A 20,109-nucleotide genomic window follows, 5' to 3' on the forward strand; every position below is an offset into this window, starting at 1 on the left:
AAGGAATGGACGTTTCTTATAGCATAAAAGCTAATCAGGATATAATACAAGGCTGAGGAGAAACAAAAAAAAAAAATTATTATTGTCCATGTGGATTAAATATGTGGCTGGCTGTCATCTTTTCCTGTGGAAATATGCCCTTTGATAGGGTAGGTATATGTCTATTAGAAGACATCTTTATGTTATGTAGGGCAAACGGTATGACATTGTGCATCAGCAATGAGCTCAGGCAGGAATATCAGGGGTCCCGACTGCTTTAGATGGATTACCCTTGGAGAGTGGCCATTACCCTTTCCACACGTCGCGGGTGTTGATGTACAGAGGTTTAACCCAGCATTGTTCTGTCAGGTCATCAATATATGACATTGAATCTGCATCAAAGCTGGTTACAGAGTGAAGTTTTCTTAAAATCAATGTAAAAAAAAAAAACACACTAAACCATATTTCTTTGAGACAAGAGCAATGAAAAAACACCCTTTGCTGCGTAAGGGTCCTGTCTTCTCAGTGTTTTGTGTCATATCAATCTCGGCTTTTGCGATTTCATTAAAATTCCCAAGCGGTCAGAAGGTTGTTGCTTAATAGATTTAGCATTGGCTGGCTACATCAATACTGCGTTTAGTCACATTTGTTTTACCGGGGACATCTGTGAGAAGAGTTTAGCAAATATATTCATTCATTTGAAAGGAACTTGGCGCACCTTGAGCCTTGACTGCACTGCAGTCCTGTGTACCTGACCATTTCCTTCCCAACGGTAACGTAAGTTAATGCTCTGCTAGATGTTGCCTCCGCAGGTCAGGCTACTTTGTTCCCAAAGAATTTTAGCATTTTCTCCAAAAGATATATTTCCCTAGCATGGTCCCGTATGGAGAAAGGATTGTGGTAGGGAAGTAGGTGTGAACTGTTCTGTGAAAACATGATATTTTGTCCTTTTGTGTTGATTCAGAACAGGGAAATGCTTCAACTCTCAGAAATTCCCATAGGATGAAAATCCTGGGGGGTTTTTTTTGGTTTTCCCCCTGTGTTTTTCTGACCTTGCTAAATGAAATAAGTCGGTAGGGTAGGTATTACTGTCCTCATGTTAATCACCTTGTTAGGGGCAGTATTGGTCAGTGACTAAGCTCTGGTATGTTGTATGCTATTAGCATGTTTACAGAGAATGCGGGCATTAATATTCAATAGGCTATGAAACAGCATCAATAAAGGAATCATATTGATTATTTCTCTTCAAGGACCACACCTGCGGACATTTTCACAATTAATTTGAATATATATGTAAGAGACTGAAAGACCATTCCTTTCCTTTACATTTCACGTAAATATATGTGTAAACATTCATGGATAAAATAGCCTTTTTTGACACTGCTATCAGGAATATTCATTGAGGGAAATCCATGTGAGATCAGGTACCTCGCAAAAGGTGTTTGGGTGGCAGAATAATTAGATTTCTTTCAACATTTAGGTTCAGCCTAGGACCCCAGGCCAGCCTGCAACATCTGTTCACCTTTTCCATAGCTGCAGAGAGCATTTAAGCGGTGTTTGTGAACAGCAGAGATTGGGGAAAAATATCCAGAGAGGAAAAAGAAATAGATCCAAAATTAAAATTAGTATGACCGGCCATCTCTAGAGAGGGGAAAGCATTGAGCAGAATCTGAACTCTGAGGAGGAGAAAAACTGTGACCCAAGAAAAACATACACTGAAAATGTAGTGTATTAAAAGCTGTTTTGGATGTTTTCTTCTGGGCACAGTTGAGACATGCCCCTGATATAATCTCCCTGCAGTCATGTGCATTAGAATTACCCCATAGCTTTTGTTGAACCGCACTGGGTTAGCATGTTGCCAAAATGGTGAGATTTTTGTTTGACTTTTTTTTCAAGGTTTCTTTTTTTTATCCAAATGAAAAGGCAGTGGAGAAATGCCATTTTATAGCCAATTGTTCTTTTCTCTGTGCCTTCCCCCCCCTCCCCCCCGCCGGAAGAAGTTGAATGTTTAGTCTTGGGCTGAGTTATAATTGCACATCTTTTACTAGAAAAGTCGGTCAGAATTGAAGGTGCCGAATAAAGCTGACTGTAAACCTCCTGGGTAGCTCTTCTGTTTTGGGGCTGCAGATTATTTGAGGTTGGTGGTCTACAAAGCAGACTTCTGCCTGCTGCCTTCTTGGCAGCCGCAGTGTCCTTTGCACCCACCTCAGAGCCCTCTTCTTCTCATCTCTCCTGTAGTGGAAGCAGAGGCGGTTCAGGATCGGTTTAGTGCTGTGTCTTCTATTATTATTATTATTATTTGAGGGGAAGAAAACCCACGTATGATTGCATAACCCCCAGCATCCTGTTGAGCAAAGCTTTGGATGAGAACATTAACAAAAACTGGAGTTCCTGTCTGGACACCACTGAGGATGCAAACTTGGACTTTATGAGGGCTCTCTTCCCTTTTAACTGTTGGCCGGGAAAGCCATCTACCCTTGGCGAGCTCTTTGGTACAGAAAGGGTGGAGCAACATTGGGAAGTCAAGTGACCTTTCCCTTGTCATGTGAAATCACTTGGTTCCCATTATGCCTTTTTTTTCCTCCTTATTCCTTTCTCCCATGGTTTATATGAGCGCCTCTTCTAAATGCCACAGCAGCGATAGCCATCTTAAATATGGTTGCAATTTCATGCCCCCAAATTTCCTCTGTTATCTTTAATCTTTGATCATTACAGTCCCTGAATGTAGCTTTTTGGTAAGCTGCAGTTTTTTTATGTTACTGCTGTTTAGAATTAACTGGTCTGCTTCCTAAAAAGCCAAATGTTTAATCAATACATATCCTACTGTGTATAATAAATACATTTCTGCCATCACTTTCTGATGAGAGAATGCTTTTGATTTGAGCCAAATAGTTTACAAAATGGTGAGGGAAGTTTTTTTTTTTTTTAAATAGATGTTTAGTGTGATAGGGCCAACCGGCAGATTAGAGCATAGAAACAGCATTGAAATACTGGGAGGTTGGACAGGGGGAGTTTTTTTACATGAATTAGTTTATTTTGAACATTTGTTACATTAACACACACTGTAATTAAGCTGATTAATTTCTCTGGATTCTGTTTGTTTCCTGGGTAATAATTTGACAACCTTTCAATAAACTAAGCATTAAGAAGTGGGTTCATGTATTGGAGTGTGCAATAGGTAGGTAAGTTGTTGCTATGGCTCTTTTCCTAAACTTTGGAAGAAAAAATCCATTTTAAACCCGTAATAACAGCGGCTGATTACTTCCCATCAACTCACTGGCTTCCAGGGCAGAATTTTCAAACTGGTTATTGCTTGCACTGCTCTACGGTAAAGTACAAGGTCTGTAAATTAAAGTTGGACCATAAGAGATTTAATCTGCAATTTTATAGGTCTCTAATCCAATGGTCATTTTGTATTTCAAGCTTTGAGTATATTGTCAGGGTTTGGGAAGGTTGTTTTTTGTGTGTGTGTGTTTGGGATATTTATTTATTTGCTTTTAGTGTCTTTTTAAATTATATTGTGAATTGCAGCAGGGGAAATATTGATGCTTTTTTTTTTTTTTAATCCATCCCCTCCCCCCACACCTATAGATTAGAAATGGTAAACAAAGTTGTTACACACTGAAGAATAAAGACTTGGAATGTGCTTCAAAAGGAGTAATTTACTTGGAGCTGGATGTCCTATTTAATCCCGTAAGTTGAAATGTTTTCTCTTTGCTTATCCTTTCTGTAAGAAATCGGGAATGCCTGAACCTGCAAGGGCTGGGAGGGGGCTGATCCTTTAAGCACGGGGACCAAACGGGAAAGGTCCTAACCTAAATGCACCTGGCTGTGGAGGGTTGCACCTTCATGCTTTTGGTAAGGGAGGGTTGGCGCAACGGTCCGTCCAGGTGGATGAGATGATGCAAAGGCAGCTCGGGACCGATGGTGACCATGGATGTCTTGGGAAGGACGTATGGATTATTGTCCACAAGGCCTTCATTTGGGACAGCCAAAAAAAAGAGTTAATGTTTAGATTATTATACATTATTTTTAACACCTACTTCCTCCCAAAAAAGCTGACCCACGATGTTCTCCTCGCAGGGTGTTGACAGGAAAATTAATGAGGCATGCACGCGGTGCGCTTAGCTTCTAGGTGGCTGAGTCAGTCGCAATTGTTTATGCCCTACAGTCCTTTACCGAGTTAAATCCTGTTTATTAAGGCCATCGTGGGCTGTAAGGCAGCTCCGTTCGTGCTGGCTCGGTGGTGCGGCGAGGCTGGTGACCGTTCCCGCTTAGGGCAGCGGTGCACGGGGATGGCTTGGCGGTGGAGTCACGAGGGCTGGAGGGGGCAGCTGCTTCCCCCTGTGCTCAGAGGAGCCGGCCCGGCAGTGCCGGACATGCAGAGAGGCTTCGGAGGGCTGCAGCCACCCCGTGTCCACGTCCACGAGGAGCCGCGGCTCCCCAGCACGGAGGGGCTGCCTGGGGGGACGTCGCCAGCAAATCCGTAGGCATAAAGAAGCTTCCACCGGAGCCCCGGGCAGATATCAGTCCTCTTGCCTGTAGACTGGTGCTCAGGCCACCAAGCCATTCTTCCACCTAGAGTGAACATATGGGGTTATAAATATTTATTTCAATTACTCTGCAAGGCGTCCCACTGCTTTCGTTAGGTCCGTTCCTGAATGACTCTTCGGGGAGGTCAGCCTTACCCCGTTCAACCCCTGCATGTTCCTCCATGCTCCCATGGGTTGAGGGAAGAGGACAGCAGGTACCTGGTGCGACGGATCCGTGCGCTAAGGGCTTTGGCTGAGGTTAAGAAGGGACTGCTTGCACTGTGCTCTTCAAGCCATTAGATCAGGCTCTGGTCGCCGGCGGGGAATGAGACTTGTGCCAGGGTTGCGGGGAGTGTCGTGATGTACACCTAGCAACTCGGCATAAATCATTTAGAGACTCTGCAGCGTGAAAGGTGCTGAAGCTCCCAATCAACAGTGGTGATGCAAAGCTGAAAGGTTAAAGCTAAAAGTACGTGATCTTTTTTTTATCTTTACTTTTTTTAGGTAAAAGCAAGCATTAGAACGTTCAAGCCACGAGAGAAGCGCTTCACGGAAGAGAACCGCAAATTTTCTAAAAAGGTAAAAGTTTGTCTTTGGATTGAGCGGTCACATTTGCTTTAGGAAGACTTTAGCTGGTGTAGGATGGCTCTAGGAACAAAACCTGTTTATGCATAGAAACACTGAACACGTGTAAATTCTTTGTTTTTTTCTGTATATATTTAAATGCTTGTTAACACAAAATTGTTTGCTGGTCTAGTTTGCATCAGTAGTTCTCCTTCGTGCTTCAGGGTGGGGAAAATGACACCCACAGATGTTGCACAGTTCACAGAACCTAAAACAAGAGTCAGATTTCTCTCTTCTGTAAGGAAGAAACCAGGTCTAAATTAGTTGCTTAAAAAGTCTGCAGCATTTTAGAACAATGGCCATTATCCTTTTGTAAATAAAGGCGTCCTGTAATGAGGCTGCAATTTTGTATTTAGTTCTATGGACTAATCCAAAACAGGTAGAGAAAAGGTTCTGTGTTTGGATTAAATTCTATCTGCCCATTTTCCTGAGGCATTGCTATATTGTAAAAATTGAAGGGGAATAAAGGTAGGTTTCTGTTACTGTGTTATGTAGTTTTGGCATCAAAATTTGCTGTTTTTTTTTTTTTTTCTTCTTTTTCTGAGGGATAAGGAAAATGGTTCTGAAAGGTTTGGGTGTAATCAGAAAGCAGACAGGAGCTGGAGAGTATCTCTGAAACAGAAGCTTTATTTGTAATGTATGCCCTGGCATGCATTCGTAGCTTAAATTATCCCCGTTTCTGAAGCAGTAGTAGGATATTAGAGTATTTGATTAAACTCCTCTTCTCCTCCCCTCCTCCCACTCAATATTTATCAGATCTTATCAAGAAATGTTGATCGTGTGAAAAAAATCACCATGGCAATATGGAATACAATACAATTCCTTCGGAGCTGCTTTCTCTGGGAGTCCACGGTAAAGAGCGTGATAGCGTTTGTGGTAAGTGGATTTCTTCTTTATTGCATAAGGCTAAGGGATATAAGATCTCGAGTGACGCAGTGCCTTCCTCCCCGCCAGCCTAAAGCCACGTACCGTTCGCTGTCATTGGCGTCTTTGCGGCTGCACCGCGGCACAGCGCCCGGAATCCGAACTCGGGCCCGCGTTGTGCCGGGCGGGCGCGGAGATGAGGCCTTCGGGAGCAGCCTCTCTGCCGCCGGTGCAGGGATTTGCTGCGTCTCCGCAGGTCTGCGCCCGTTTTCTGTGGGCGCGATGCGGGCGTTTCACTGCGGTTTATCGACGTGCGCTGCTCCCGCTGCAGGTTGTGCCGCGCGTCCTTATCGCCCGGAAGCGGCTCCGCTGGTGTTGCCTGTTGCAGATCTCTTCTCCTGATGTAATAATATGTTGCTTAAGGGGGAAAAAAAAAAGGTAGTAGTAAAGGAAAAAGGCTGCTCTGCGAGTTCTGCTGTGTTCTGAGAGCAAAAAGCCCGGTTCTCCACCTGCCTGTCCCACTTTTCAGCTCTCTCCTTTTTCCTCTTGGTAGCAAACACCCCATTTGCAGTTTTCTCATAACCCACTCAAGCACAAAAAGGTTTCGCCTGCTTTTTATTCTGCGGTGTGACATTTTCTTCATGCTTGAAATGTTTGGCATGCCATTAAAGGTTGCAAAATTGTTTTGTGGTGGTCCAGCATGGGGGGGGGGGGAGATAAAGTTTGAGTTGAGTGTTTATTAAGCAAAATAACAGCCACATCTCCAAGATTTCTAACCCTTTTACTGTTTGTGAACTGTGAGTTGCTTTAAGGCTCTTTTGAGGAAAACACTTCACAGTGTGTTTGCTACAGATGAGTAAAGCGAGCCATCCCTGGTTGAAAGGAGCTCGGAGCAGAGACAGAGAAGCTGTCGTTCACCTGCAGTTTAGAAGGATGACTGGCAAGTGAGAGTAGAGAGGAAGAAAGGGTGTTTTCTGTGTATTTTTTTTTTTTTTGCTTTTGTTTGAAGCTTATTTAAATCATATTCAGAGCTCAGTGGTTCGAGAGCTGGTGACTAGTGCCTTAAAGTATCTTTTCCACTGAAGAGCAGAGATGCTAATTGATATGCTCTTTCATAGGATGCATATGGGTATACTGAAAGGGAAACCTAAATAAACTTTGCCTGGCCCTCGAGGCCTTAAGGTGATGGATTCCTTGGAAGAGGTGGAGCTGCTGTGCCYGAGCGTGCGTTTGCAGTAGTGGCGGTCGGAAATCCCTCTCCTTGTGCCGTGCGTAGGAGAGGAGGAYGGCAGGTGCCTCGCTGATGCAGCTGAGAAGAGGAATGGTGTGGTTGTGCGGGCGAGAGGTGGAAAGGGAGGGACGTGCGGTCCCAGCGGCGACGTCCTGCCGTCGCTGCTCAGCAGGAATCTGAGCGCGTGCCGAGGAGGTTTGCTCAAGCAGGGACCAAAGCACTCGTGAAGTTGCGGCTGTTTTCTAGACTATGGAAAAGCTTAGCAATGCTTGTAAGCGATGATGAGGCAGAAATATAAGAAGGTGGGAGAGCGGGTTCACAGAAAAAGTGATTGATTCCTGGTARAATGGACGGTGAGCACAAAGGTAGAAGGCTATAGGTTGCAGATCATTGGCATCTTTACTGTATCCCGTAATGCTACTGGTTTCCTAACAGAAAGTGTGTAGTGGGAAAGGAAGAGAAATACATGAATACATGAATGCAAATAAGAAGTGGTTTCCTCTACACATCAAAATCTAAGTCTGATTTTTCACGTGGAAACAATTCAGCTCCGGCACATGTGATGAAGAGCTAATTCTGTATCTCTCACTATTTCCAGTATGTGTGTTCTTGTTCTGAAAATATGCAAGCAGCCTGGTAGGTACAGCAAAAAAGCCCAAACCTGTGCATGTTATCCATTCTTAACAGGTTAAAAAAAAAAAGGTAAATTAAAATAGCACGTTTGTAAAATCATCATTCCCCAGCAAGCAGCTTCTATATACCTTCCRTCCCCAGCTTCGAATCAGCTGAGCCTGGTGCCATATTTATCCTCGCTAACAACCCACTTGTATCTGACGCTGAAAACCTGAGAGGAGGGCAAAATGTGCAAAGCTCCTTGAACATTTTTCCGCTGGGTTCTTGAAACCATGGCTGTTCAGGGGTAGCCTGGTAAATATATGGTTTTAAATACTAGCCAGGCCCCAAAACCTTAGAACGCCCTTCTCTCCCCAAAGGTGTTCCTTGGGCTGCTGGCAACGACGAAGCGTGGTTGTATTCTACGTGTTTCACCTAKTCTCATGGCAATAAGCCCAGAGAGCGTGTTCCTGATGACCTTGGTTTCCACCTACAGGTAGCCTGTGCCCCCCCTGCAAAGGGGGAATGGAGGGAGGGAAGAGGAGGGAGGAGGAAGACAGGCAGACAGTGCAATCATATGAGCCTTGTTTTCTTAAGCAACCAGGCTATAAACAGCCAGACAAAAGAAAATAAGTGATCAGCAGAGCATTGCAAGAGGCAAGGACTGCAGTATCTTGCACCTTCCTGTTTTAGTCTTCATTACAGTGTACCTCCCTCCCCATTAGTGCTGACAGCTAGGGCGTATGGCAAGGGCATGTGCTACTACTTCTGGGTGCACAAGAGAAAAAGAGGGACAGATAAAGAGAGGGGAGACAGAGGAGGATAGCGCAGGCAGGATGCAGATGAATGGGAAAAATGCTATCATCATGTATTCTCATTTTTAAGATGCATCATCCCCAGCTAAATTTCTGTATTAGTCTGTTATGGTGAGAGGAGACCATCCGAGAACATGTGAGTAGTTTTCTTTTGCACTTTAAAAATGAGATCTTACTTTTCATCTGAATTCTGCAATGTTTAATCCGATGACTTTTAACCCGAGGCGTTTGTGTAGGCACTAAGGACACACAGGTCAGGCCTGCTTAGGTAGAAGCAAAATTAGGCTTTAGTCAAGCTTGGGGGTTTTGGAAAGAGGCTTGAATGAGAGGTGAGATGAAAAGCAAAATGTCACTTTTGGAGAAATTCGCACTGTGCACAAGGGGATCGATACAAGTTGTATGTTACACTTAAATTCAAAAAATAGTGTGCCAGAGGAATGAAAGGTTTTTGACTTCTTTATAGTGTAAACTTCATGTTGGCTCTGGTGCCAAAATAGGCACCACATGCTGTGCAGAACTGAGAATATCAGTACACGTGTGGAAAAAGTTGCCTGCAGTGCTAATAGTGTTCATGTACAGGGAGAAATCTTAGAAGGGTCTGTCTGTGTGTTCTCATTTTAGGTGGGTTGGTTTTTTTTGAGATTTGTAGAGAATTTTGAGATCAAAAGGCTCTTTTGGTAATCCGCTCTGATTATTTCATTTTCATATACTTATATCTATTTTCAACCCAGTAAGTTGTGTTTTAACTGAAACATAGCTCTCAGAAARGGCTTTTTGCTAAGATGCTCCAGTATGTCCGTTTGTGGTGCTGCTCGTGTGCCTGATACTCTCTGTGCTATCCTTGACAATTTGTTCCCGGTTTCCAGGGTGAATGTTCTGGTTTTAGCCTTGATTTCCTGGTACCCATCRCGCCTTCCTCTTGTCATACCTTTCTCCATTGAAACATCCCTTCCGTGCTGCGTTATTGGTGTCCAGAAAGCTGGAGTTGCATAGTGAAATATGCCTTAGGAAATGTCTGCTTGTAAGTCATTTTGTATATCTGAGTGATTATAAGCTGTTTGTTTTTTCCCCTCATGCATAGGAGAACTCATGTTCTCATCTTTCAAATGCAATCTTAAATTAAATTCCTACTCCTTCCTCCCACATATACTCACTGCCTTCCTGCTTTGCTCTCTCTCTCTCTCTCACAAATTTGGTCATGGAAGTTACATCCATAGTAAGAAATGAATTGTTCTTACTGTACAAAATATATTTTAAAAATATTTTAAAAGTTAATTTTAGTCGCAATGATTTTTACAAGGAATTATGCATCATTGCACATTGTGCTTGTGATTTTATACAACATAATTACACCTTCTATTGACAGTTTTCTAAGCATTAATGGCAATTATGCCATTTAATGAAATTACAGTAATTGCATTAAAAAAAACCTATAATCTGGTGCAAATTAAAAGGGTATATTGACTGGAATTTTTACTATCATATATTTTTTTAAGTTTTCGTGATAGATGCAAGAGGCACTGACAAGACCAGGCGAACTACGGAAACCCAGCCTCCCTAGCAGCTCTGCTGTGACTGGCAGGGCTTGCTGCTGATTTGCTTCGGGGTCCCTGAGCACGAGCCCATGCCAGCGCACTTCATTTTTACTGGCAGCGTGTCCCGCTACATCAGGTTTAGACCTCTGCTCATCAAGGCTGCTGCCAGGGCGGGTACAGGTGGGAGCTATTTTTCAGGCTCAGACCTCGCTGGCAGCCTGGGTGAGACGAGGAATACAGCATGCACAGGCGGTATTTATCTATTTTGCAGTGACATTGCAGAGCGATAAGTCTTTTATGCTGGGTCGGTATGGGGAGGAAAGGAAGGAATGTGTGGTGGTGCAACCTAACGGGCCTGAAATGCGGAGGTGCGGGTCAAACCCACTGCAGGTATGTACTGGTGGGCAGCTGGGGAAATGGCAAGCGTGGTGTCACTTTAAGTCACTCAGAGCTTCCCCAAAAGGCAGCTGATACAAGGTTAGGGAAGCCCTGGTGTTTGCGGCTAAGGGGCAKCTGCCCGGCAGAGCTGCTGGGGGCCGCAGATGCAGCGGGAAACCCAAACTTCAGCTCTGGAGCTTCTGGCGGCGGAGGTGGGCTTCTGGGGCCCTTGGCCAGGTAGGAGCTCAAAGCTCTGCAGATCTAGAAGGAGCTGGGTCTAGGGGCTGACCGATTTGTTTTTTCTTTTTTCTTTTTTTTTCTTTTTTGTTCTTTGTTGGCGCTGGTCTCTTGGGCTGTGGGAACTGGACTGCCCAAGGAATCACGAGTTTTGTGCGGTTTTCCTGTATACAGCCAAGTATTGCATGCACTTCTTTCCATGTTCCCTGCTGATTTTGTCATCCCCGAGGTGTACAGCTTTGACGACGGGCGGCGCTTGTGCATTTCTGGCAGATGAATGTTCATTCTGTCAATTGAAGAGCAGCAAGGCATGCCTTCCCCAAATATGCGTGTACACATGCACACTACTCTGCTAATTTGCTTCAGTCCTAATCTGGGATAACAGAGATAGATGGCTTGGATTCCGCAGCCCGTGAACTTCTTGGCGTCTATGCTGAGTCTGCCGTTTAGCATACTGCCACTTAAGCTTGTGATATGGGAGCTGGATCTGAGCCCAATTAAGCTCATCTCATAGAGGAGACACCAAACATCTTATTAGGCATGAACAATTTTTAATCCCTGTTGAGCTCGGCTATATTTATTCTGACGACCTACAGGCAAAAGGCCATTAGCTTGTTGACAGTGTCCTCTAAAATTGTTAATTGCCTATCAGTAGGAGGGAAATGTTTTTTTCCCTCCAAGGAAAGATGTTTATTAACTCAAAATCTAAGCTTTCTGGAGTTGATTTGGGGTGAGGTCTTCCATTCTGTACATGGACAGGCATCTCCTACATGTTATGCTTAGACTTTCCCAAGCAAAACATGAAAAGTTCCAATCCTGTTCGCATTAAGCATAAAGCAATAATAGGCGTGACAGGACATGTGAATAAAACATCCAGTTTGACACACGTATGTCGTTTTGCAAAACAAAATGACTCGAATAAGATTTTCACTTTCATTTTTGAGGAATTTTTGAACAGTAAAGGAAATGTTTGGGGCAAAAGATTTAACAAGGAAGATCTTTGGAGAAATGAGACCAATAACTGCTCTGAAATCCCAACAACTTGGGTTAGAGTAGAGGTAGAGCAGACCTCTTGGCTGGGCTGTCTTATGATACTTGGTCACTCTGCCCAACCCAGGAGAGGATAGAGGATGATTTTGACTAAAACTCTGCTCATGAATGACCAGCAGATGATGATAACTTGCTTTTCTATAGAGTGGGGAAGGAAGATGCTCTCCCACATGAACTTCTCCAAAATCTTCCTTATTTTCCACGTGAATTGTCAGCCAATTTTGAACCAGAAGCTGCTTGATGCAAAGCACAAACCACCCCGCCATTTGACCACATGTGTAACTGATGAGGAGAAGGTTATGGTCTTTTTTTCTTCTTTTCTTCCTCATAGCTGAAGACAAAATATAAACATTGTTCCCAAAGTATTTGGGAACAGCATTAAAGCAATGGTAGATTAAAATGTCTCCACATTAAAAAGCCAAATAAAATGAATAGATGTAATCCTAAAGAGAGAAGAATGAGTATTCTTCAAACACTGAATAGGGAACTTGGAAAAAGAAAAAAAACTTAATAAAAAGAAAAAAAGTATTAATGCAAAAGAGATGGTCTTTACTTCTGCTGTACTGCAGAGCCTTTGCTAAGGGCTTTTCTCACCCCATTTGCAGTTTGTGTTTTGCTACAGTTTTAAAGAAGCAGTAGGCAAAGGGATGAATGCAGATTTCATCTAAATAGGGAAGCTGTGAAATAACACCCTGTGATACAAAAATTTGTTCACATTTAAGACTAGAGTCTAGCCCTGAAGGAGTAGTGAAAGACGGTGTTTCAAGAATTTGGTCTGGTAATTAATTCTTTAAACCCCCTACCACTTTCTCCCCCCCCCCCTTTCCCTCTGTATATCCCCAGCAAAGGCACGTCTTAAAAACGATTGTCTTGAACTGCAGTGAAAAGGCTGCATCAGACGTATGTTTTTGTTTCAAACTATTATATCCCAGTGAAAGCATTTTCCCAATGTCGGAGGAAGCATTTACGTCCTGCTTCCTCCACACTGCTCGTGGCAGCGCCCGTGAAAATTCAGCATTTGCGCACGGAAAGCCGTTAGGTGCACGTTACCTGACACACGCGCGTAACTGCTCGGATGAGAAACAGGCTTCTTGGGACAATGAAAGGAGACAATTTTACCCTTTCTGGGGTGATTTTACCCTTCTTGCAGCAATTTTTAAAATTTCCAGTACTATTCTTCTGTGGTTGAGGGAAATACGATTTAAGCTTGAGATCCCAGGCTTGGCTTTGCTGCAGCCGTTAAAATTCCTGGAATAGCAACAGTGATATCGATGATGCTGAGAGACACACAGCAAAGTAAACACATGTTATTTCCAGCTCTTTCAAAAACGCAAGAACAAACAAGGACAACGTTAATAGGGAAATAACCACTTAGGAGCTTGACAACGCTATAAACAAGATTTAAAAAACAAAGTTTGAAGCTTTGGAGTGAGGATGAGATGGAGCTTAGCTGAGACTGGCACAAAAGCTCTTTTTAGCTTTAAAAAGAATAGCTAGTCCTACGGTTCTAGCTCGGGAGTTCAGGGATTTGCTTTTTACCAGTGAGAAACCTCCCCCCCCCCCCCAAAAAAAAAAAAAATTGTATCCAAGGGGTAATACTAATTTCTTGTGGGCCTGCTTAATGGGGCATTTCCCCTTAAATAATGAGTTCCTTGCTTTTGGGGGTGGGGAGCTACATCTTAAATTATCAACGTGAGTCTACGCTGTGCTTGTATTTGTGAGCGATAGCAGTGCTTTCCGTGTTCCAAACTTGCACGCATCGTACGGGAATGATTCCCACCGCCCTGGTAATGAGAGAAATCCAGATCCCTGCTTCTCCGTCTCTCTAATTACATTACTTTGTTTTTACCTGATGATAAAGCCTTTTAATACATTTGTAACGGTGCTAATCTGTGTAGTCAAAACGTTCATGTAAAGGCCCAGTTCTGCCTGAGGATATGCAGCTGGTCAGCAGGAATATATACGCAGGCATCCAAAGAAAAAATTAAGGCAGTAGGAAAAAAAAATAATCATCTTTGTTATGGGGTAGATGTATCCGAAGAATGTGTCTGTGTTAACATACACGTACCTGCCTATCCCTGGCACCGCATGAGTACTATATAGTTTTCATCTGTTTGGCTATCTAATGACAGCCCACAAAGGCAACCCTAAATGTGCAAACATTTTGTCTAATAAAAAAATATAATAATAATAATAAAAAAAAAGCAATGCAAAAGGGCTCTTTATAGCTCAAACCCGAAGCGCGTGCCTCCRAAAGCGGTTCTGCCTGGCTTTCGGCTCGAGTTGTGACCTGTTGGAGAACTCCGCTCGGCGCTTGCGTTTCCAGCTAATTTGATATTGCCTTTTTTTGTGGCGGGAGCTTTGTCATTTGTTTCGAAGCTGTCATTTTTATTAGTCTCCCCGGCTGATCTTTTTGGGCTCTCGTCAGGTGGTGCGTGTTCTCCATTGTCTGCCTGGGCTTGGCAAGCTGCAGGTCCTTTTATTGCCATATGACGTGGGCGTGCTTGCAGCAGTAGCCTGTAATTATACCCACCACAGGTGACAGTGACAAGAGAGCTTTGGTAATAATTTTAGCTGCCTGATCTGATGTTTATGAAGAGAGAACCCTCTTTGTGGTCTGGCTGGAGTTTGCTGTATTCTAGTATACTTCAGCTGCTTGATTTATGAAGCCTTTATATATATATATATATATATTTTATATATATATGCATATGTGTGTGTATTTTTTTAACATATCTGCACACACATATCAACATCTTGCATCTTCGGAAGTTTTGCAAGAGATCATTGTTGATCTTAAACTATCTTGTACGTTTTCTGTTTCTTTTTTGCATACGTCGGATTTATTTTGCTCTGTCCAGCAGGATAAAATTGTACTTTTGCCTGTCGCTGCTTTTCTTTGTGTATTCAGTATTGCTGAACTCCTGTTTCTAACCCTTATTAGCAGATACGCTGTGTTCTCTTAGCTGAGTCTAATCACCGATAGCATTGTAAGTGTGTTTTTCGTCCTTGGATTTCAGCTATTTTGTAAAGGATCAAATTCACTGCCCATGAAATCAGGGGCTGGCTCCTTTACTCTCGATGGAATTGCAAAACTCGCTTATGCTAAAGGTGAATTTAGCTCACGGTTCTTACTGTCATCATCCAAATTTACACTCTGTTGTTAGGAATTTGCTACAAAAAAAATCTGGGAAAGGCTGAAGCACACATTGTCTGAAAGTAGGCTTTTTTCTTTTGGTTACTGTGCTTTTGGTTTTTTAGATTCCTTAGAGGAACTTCAAATTAAATGTTTTTAGCATCTTTTGAATTTGTGAAAAAGCAGGAATTTGTAATTCCTATCAATTGACTGATATGTTGAAAAACAACAGGAATCTATTAGCAACCATTTGCTAGCTCATCTGGTCCTAACAAGACGACTTTCCGTATCTTGAGCCAGTGGCTTTTATTTTCCCAATTTGCCTGTTGCCTTCCCYGAAAGTTTGCTGTTTTCAAGGATTTGGAATTGCATAAACAAAGAGGAAATTAGTATTCTGAGTTTAATGAATGCGGCATCTGTGCGTGACTCCTATTAAATATGAGTGTGCGAGAGAGGAGCTGCTTGCCCCATCACTATGGGCAATATCACAGTTTGAAATGCTTAAATGTAGACTTTCCAAAGTGTGGCGTGCATTAGTGCTGGTATTATGCAAGCCATATAGAAAAAGGTATGCAGCCCAGCACAGAAACATCGACTGGTTTTGATGTCAGAACCAGGGGGAAAAAAAAAAAGTAGGAAATCCCTGATATTTATTATGAGAAAGGTATGTGTTGGAAAGTGAAATTGTCATTAAAAATCAAACTTTTTTACTTTTCATGTAGCTTTTTCTAATTCTTTTCTATTTTTTTTTCCTGAACCCCAGGTGTATTGATTTTCTTTCAGTCTGGATCTGCTTGGTTTTGTCTCGTTATTCACATTACTTTGCCCTGGCACCTCTTAGAAAGTACTTTAAAACACTTAGTTTTACAGGCAGATTGCAGACATTGACTATTATCTCCCCTGCCACTGGTGGAGTAATCCTATCGCTATTTTATTTTTGTTCCTTCATTTAAAAAAAAAAGGGAAAATCCTTTAACACCGATGTAAGCTTAGCACAGTGCATTCCCTGGAAATATATATGCCATTTTCATTCTGCTAAAATGAGGGRATATGTAGAGCTGTGTCTGTAGGTGGTGTAAGTCAGTGCAACTCCCTTAACTTCAGCAGAGCTATGTTGTTTAACGTCAGTTATAAACCGCCATCCTCATTTTGGAGCAAATCCTGTTTCAGCGTTGGTAGCTGGTTTCCAGAGGACAAGAATCCTGTAGGTGGCGATGCTCTCTCAGGAATGAGCAAGCTCCCAGCACTCATGCTTTTGTCAGGTTTTTTTTTTTCTTTTTCTTTTTCTTTTCCTGGCAGGTTTTCTTGCTTGAACTATTTTATTTTTAATTTAATTCACCCGTTCTCTCAGCGCTAATCTAACACTAATTGCAGAAATCTTGACAACTGGAAGAAATTTCATATTTGAAGGTAATGCAACATTTTGGTTTTGTGATGGAGACAGATGCACCTTAAGGGGTTTCTCTTAAACCATTCTTTTTTCTCTTTTTTGAAATGAGAAAGGGAGTTGGATCCTTTACAAGACCTGAAATAAAAGAGGATTAGTATAGAAGCTACAGAGCCAATGTGTTTTTAAAAAGCCTGTTTTCTTCTCTTTCAGTTTTGCTTTTCTTCACTAGCAACTAAGATGTGATGTGTCTTAGAGGTTAGACTTAAGCAACCTGGAAGTCCTGAGGTGTTGAACAWACGGTTGTTTAAGGATTGCGATAACAATAAAAATCTTCTAAATCAGAATATCAAGTCCAACAGCAATTCCAGTTTGTACTCTTTTTTCAGCACTCATGGGGAAATGAAGCTGGAAGACTGGGCACTGCAAAGTCCAGAAATCTCTGACCAAAAAACAAAACAAAACAAAACAACCCCCCCAAAACTCTGTTCTATTAATTATGAATAGACTTGAGTACTGCCACAGTAAAGGATTACATTGGTACCAGTAATATCCCTGAGTTTTGATGTCTTCCCCTTCCACTTCATTAAATTGTTAATAGATTAATCTTAATTGTGACATGCGCATTGTAGTCGAGCTTAGCTTGGTTTCAGGTGGGTTTTTTTATTTATTTTATTTTAAAGGCAGTGCTGTGATCTTGATAAATGCTAATAAATATGTAAAACATGAAGTATTTTGTACTAGTCTAATATGCTGATTTATTTTAGCCTTAACTTTACTCCCGGAAAGTCCGAATGTTTACTGAAAGATGAGTGTCATGTGAGCAGAAATCTACACTAAAACAACCTTTATCTGCTCTCCTCGTTCAGATGCAGAACCTCCTACCTTGCTTTTGGGGAGAAGTTACTGTCTGCTGTGTTTTCCTTCAGCTTTCATCTTTTAATGGAATATAGTAACTGCAGAGCTCTGTATCGAAGCCAATTGTCAACTTTCATTAGATGTATTCTATTGTTTGTTCAGATTAGAAATAACTGCATTACACTTTGACTTTGAAGGCTTGTTTGTTTTTAAATATACTGGGTATATGTGACCTTTTTGTCATTTTTGATGCACTCGGTTTGACGATTGTTGAGATACACAGTTAAACAGCAGCAAAAAAAATACTTCACAAAAGCCACTGTTGGTGGGTCTAGGAAAGTAAAACAAAATCTTGCAGATAATACAAAGTATTAATGCATTAACACAAAGCATTATCAGCTAGCGCTGTGCCTCAGATAGATTGCGTGGGAAAAAAAAGACCGGTTAGTGTGAATGCAGCACCCGTTATTTAGCAATGGGTGGGATTCCAGTTAACTAGTCTTACAAATCCGTTATGGATTGTCCATATGAGGAATGTTCAGATGTGGCCTCTGTCAGAATATGACGGCATGGAGGTCTAATTCCATTAAAAAATGCACTAAGCAAATTTTCTCAAAATGTTTAGAATATTAAATGGAAAATGCATAATTGATTCAGTGGTATTAGGTTTTTTTTTTTTTTTTTAACAGAACATGCCCATCAGGAATTAGATGATGACTTGTTCTAGCAGTCAAGAAAACTTCCCCAGATACTTTCTTGTGCATGTTTGGGAAAATTATTTGCAATGATATATTTCAATTTCCTTAATAAACTAGACCTGTCTTTCTAATTCCCTTTCCCTCAAGTCCCTCCGCAGGGGTTAAGAAATGAAGTATTTTGAAATTATTATCAGACAACTGTTTGTATGAATAAAGAACTAATCTATGCTTTTTWAAAAGCAGGTTTATATTCCAAAGCCGGGAAATAAACAGTGGTGATGGAAAAGAAATATGAGATTATTAGAAATGAAGACATTCTGCAGAGCTAATCTGGGTTGTTTTAATTTGTTTCCCCCCTGAGAAATAGTAGTTTTGGAGTGCTGTGCATTGTAATGGCTTTCCTGCCTTCTATTTTAAAAGTTGTGTGAGCGCTAGCAGAGATGGAGGTCCTTTTAATGCGCAACGAATGCTGTCTTACGCGCTGATACCTATAGGAACACATACGGAGTGACTATGAGATCAAATGCTCCGGTTAAAAAGCCTTAGGGAAGCATTATGTGTCTGAGGTCTGATCTATTGTCTGGGAGGTCGGAGAGTGTTAATGCACTCTGCAAAGATTAGACTCCCTCTCTAATTGCTCCAACACTTCCTTAAAGGATTTAAACAGCCGGGAAAGGTGACGCTCCTTGTCAATTTTTGTCTTCTGACAGCCGTTGAAGTTTATCTGTCTTTCCGTGGAGACCACTAGATCACGTCAACCAGGCAGTGTCAAAAGCAGGAACCCTGAATTAGGGCTGAGAGCAGTGAACGCTGTTATTTACAACTTACTTCAGCATCTAAATGCCTCAAAGTTTGGGGACAGGATGGGTTTTTACATTCTGTTTCATTTCAGTTTGGAGAAGGGGACCCCCAAAGTGCCAGGAAGAGTTTAATTTACTAAGTTTGATGAAAACTCACTCCTTGAATTCTGAAGTAGATGAGATTGCCTGCCTTCTCTATCGCATGCTTGATGCCTCCACGCCGCAGCTCTGCAGCACCAAGTGAGAGCATCCAAGAGCCGCATTGCCGTTGTAACCCTGCTACTCACCTGACCGTGCAATGCCAGAATCCCAGCTACTCTTGGCTATTTATCCAAAAATGTATTTCCTTCACTTAAGTCTATTAAGGATTTGATTTCCCTTGGTTCGCAGAAGCAAATCATGTATAAAGATCCCTTCAAAAACCTGTGGCAAAGCTCGTGCAGGAAAGATTTTCTGCTGCTTAACCTGCATGTCCATACTGACAGAGGACCTGACCCTGTCGCTGGTTTTGCAAAGCAAAATATGAATTTGTCCAGTGGATTAAACCCACAGAAAAGTATCTTCTGCAATCTAGATATTTGAAAATTAGTTAGAAGCCCCACATAGTTTTGTTGCTGTTTTAAAGGACTAACCTGTTGCAATGAGTCGTGTAGGATGATGTAGGGATGAAAAAGAGAGAGTGAATGTTACTGAGGAAGGAGAAATGGAGCTCAACCCCAAGAGCACTTGGAACACTTAATATTTCTTCATCAAGGCCATGATACCCTAATGCTCACAGTAGGGTTACGTTATTGTAACAAGGGTGGAATTTGACCCATCTTTTTTAAAATGCCCTTTTCTGCTTCACAGACAGATATGAGGATGTCCTGTTTCACACGACAGGTCCTGCTGAACAGACCACCATCCTGTAGTTTCTCCTGGTGGATCAGAAGGTTTTTAATGATGGTTTGATGGTGTCTGTATTTTTGGTAGCCATGTAGCATCTTAATTTGTTGGTGCATGTAATCCATCTCACATCTATGTAAATATGACCTATATAAATATATGTATTTAATGCATCATTCATAGACTCTGAGCAGATGACCAATGCAGCTGTTCAAAGGAGAAAAGCAGGGGTTTTTCTCCCCCCTGCCTTTTTTTTTTTTTTTTAAAAAGCCCTTTTGGCTCTGAATTGGAAATTGAGCAGAATTCATCAAGTGCATTCGGTTCGTTCTCACATGGGTAGCTCCTCCTTCCTTTCCTGCATAGCATGTTCCTTTGCACTGTTGCTATATTACATGAAATGTTTCATCTGTATATAAAAATTAAAAATTCAAACAAAAATCTGGCCCACTTGAAGAACAGGCCCTTTGGGCATATGGTTCATTATGCAT

The 20,109-nt window shown here is 42.0% G+C and overlaps 1 protein-coding gene across 3 annotated transcripts in view; it reads left to right on the forward strand.

The window, feature by feature from the left end:
* MCTP2 (multiple C2 and transmembrane domain containing 2) overlaps nucleotides 1–20,109 on the forward strand; it is a 125,328-nt gene that overhangs the window by 74,021 nt on the left and 31,198 nt on the right. For all 3 annotated transcript variants that reach the window (XM_026074904.1, XM_026074894.1, XM_026074914.1), the window contains 3 exons: nucleotides 3,571–3,672; nucleotides 5,016–5,090; nucleotides 5,892–6,011. In XM_026074904.1, coding sequence (XP_025930689.1) covers nucleotides 3,571–3,672; nucleotides 5,016–5,090; nucleotides 5,892–6,011 — 297 coding nt within the window. The remainder of the gene's footprint in view (nucleotides 1–3,570; nucleotides 3,673–5,015; nucleotides 5,091–5,891; nucleotides 6,012–20,109) is intronic.

Source organism: Apteryx rowi, unplaced genomic scaffold (genome assembly GCF_003343035.1).
Source record: "Apteryx rowi isolate R43461 unplaced genomic scaffold, aptRow1 scaffold_11, whole genome shotgun sequence".
NCBI lineage: Eukaryota > Metazoa > Chordata > Aves > Apterygiformes > Apterygidae > Apteryx > Apteryx rowi.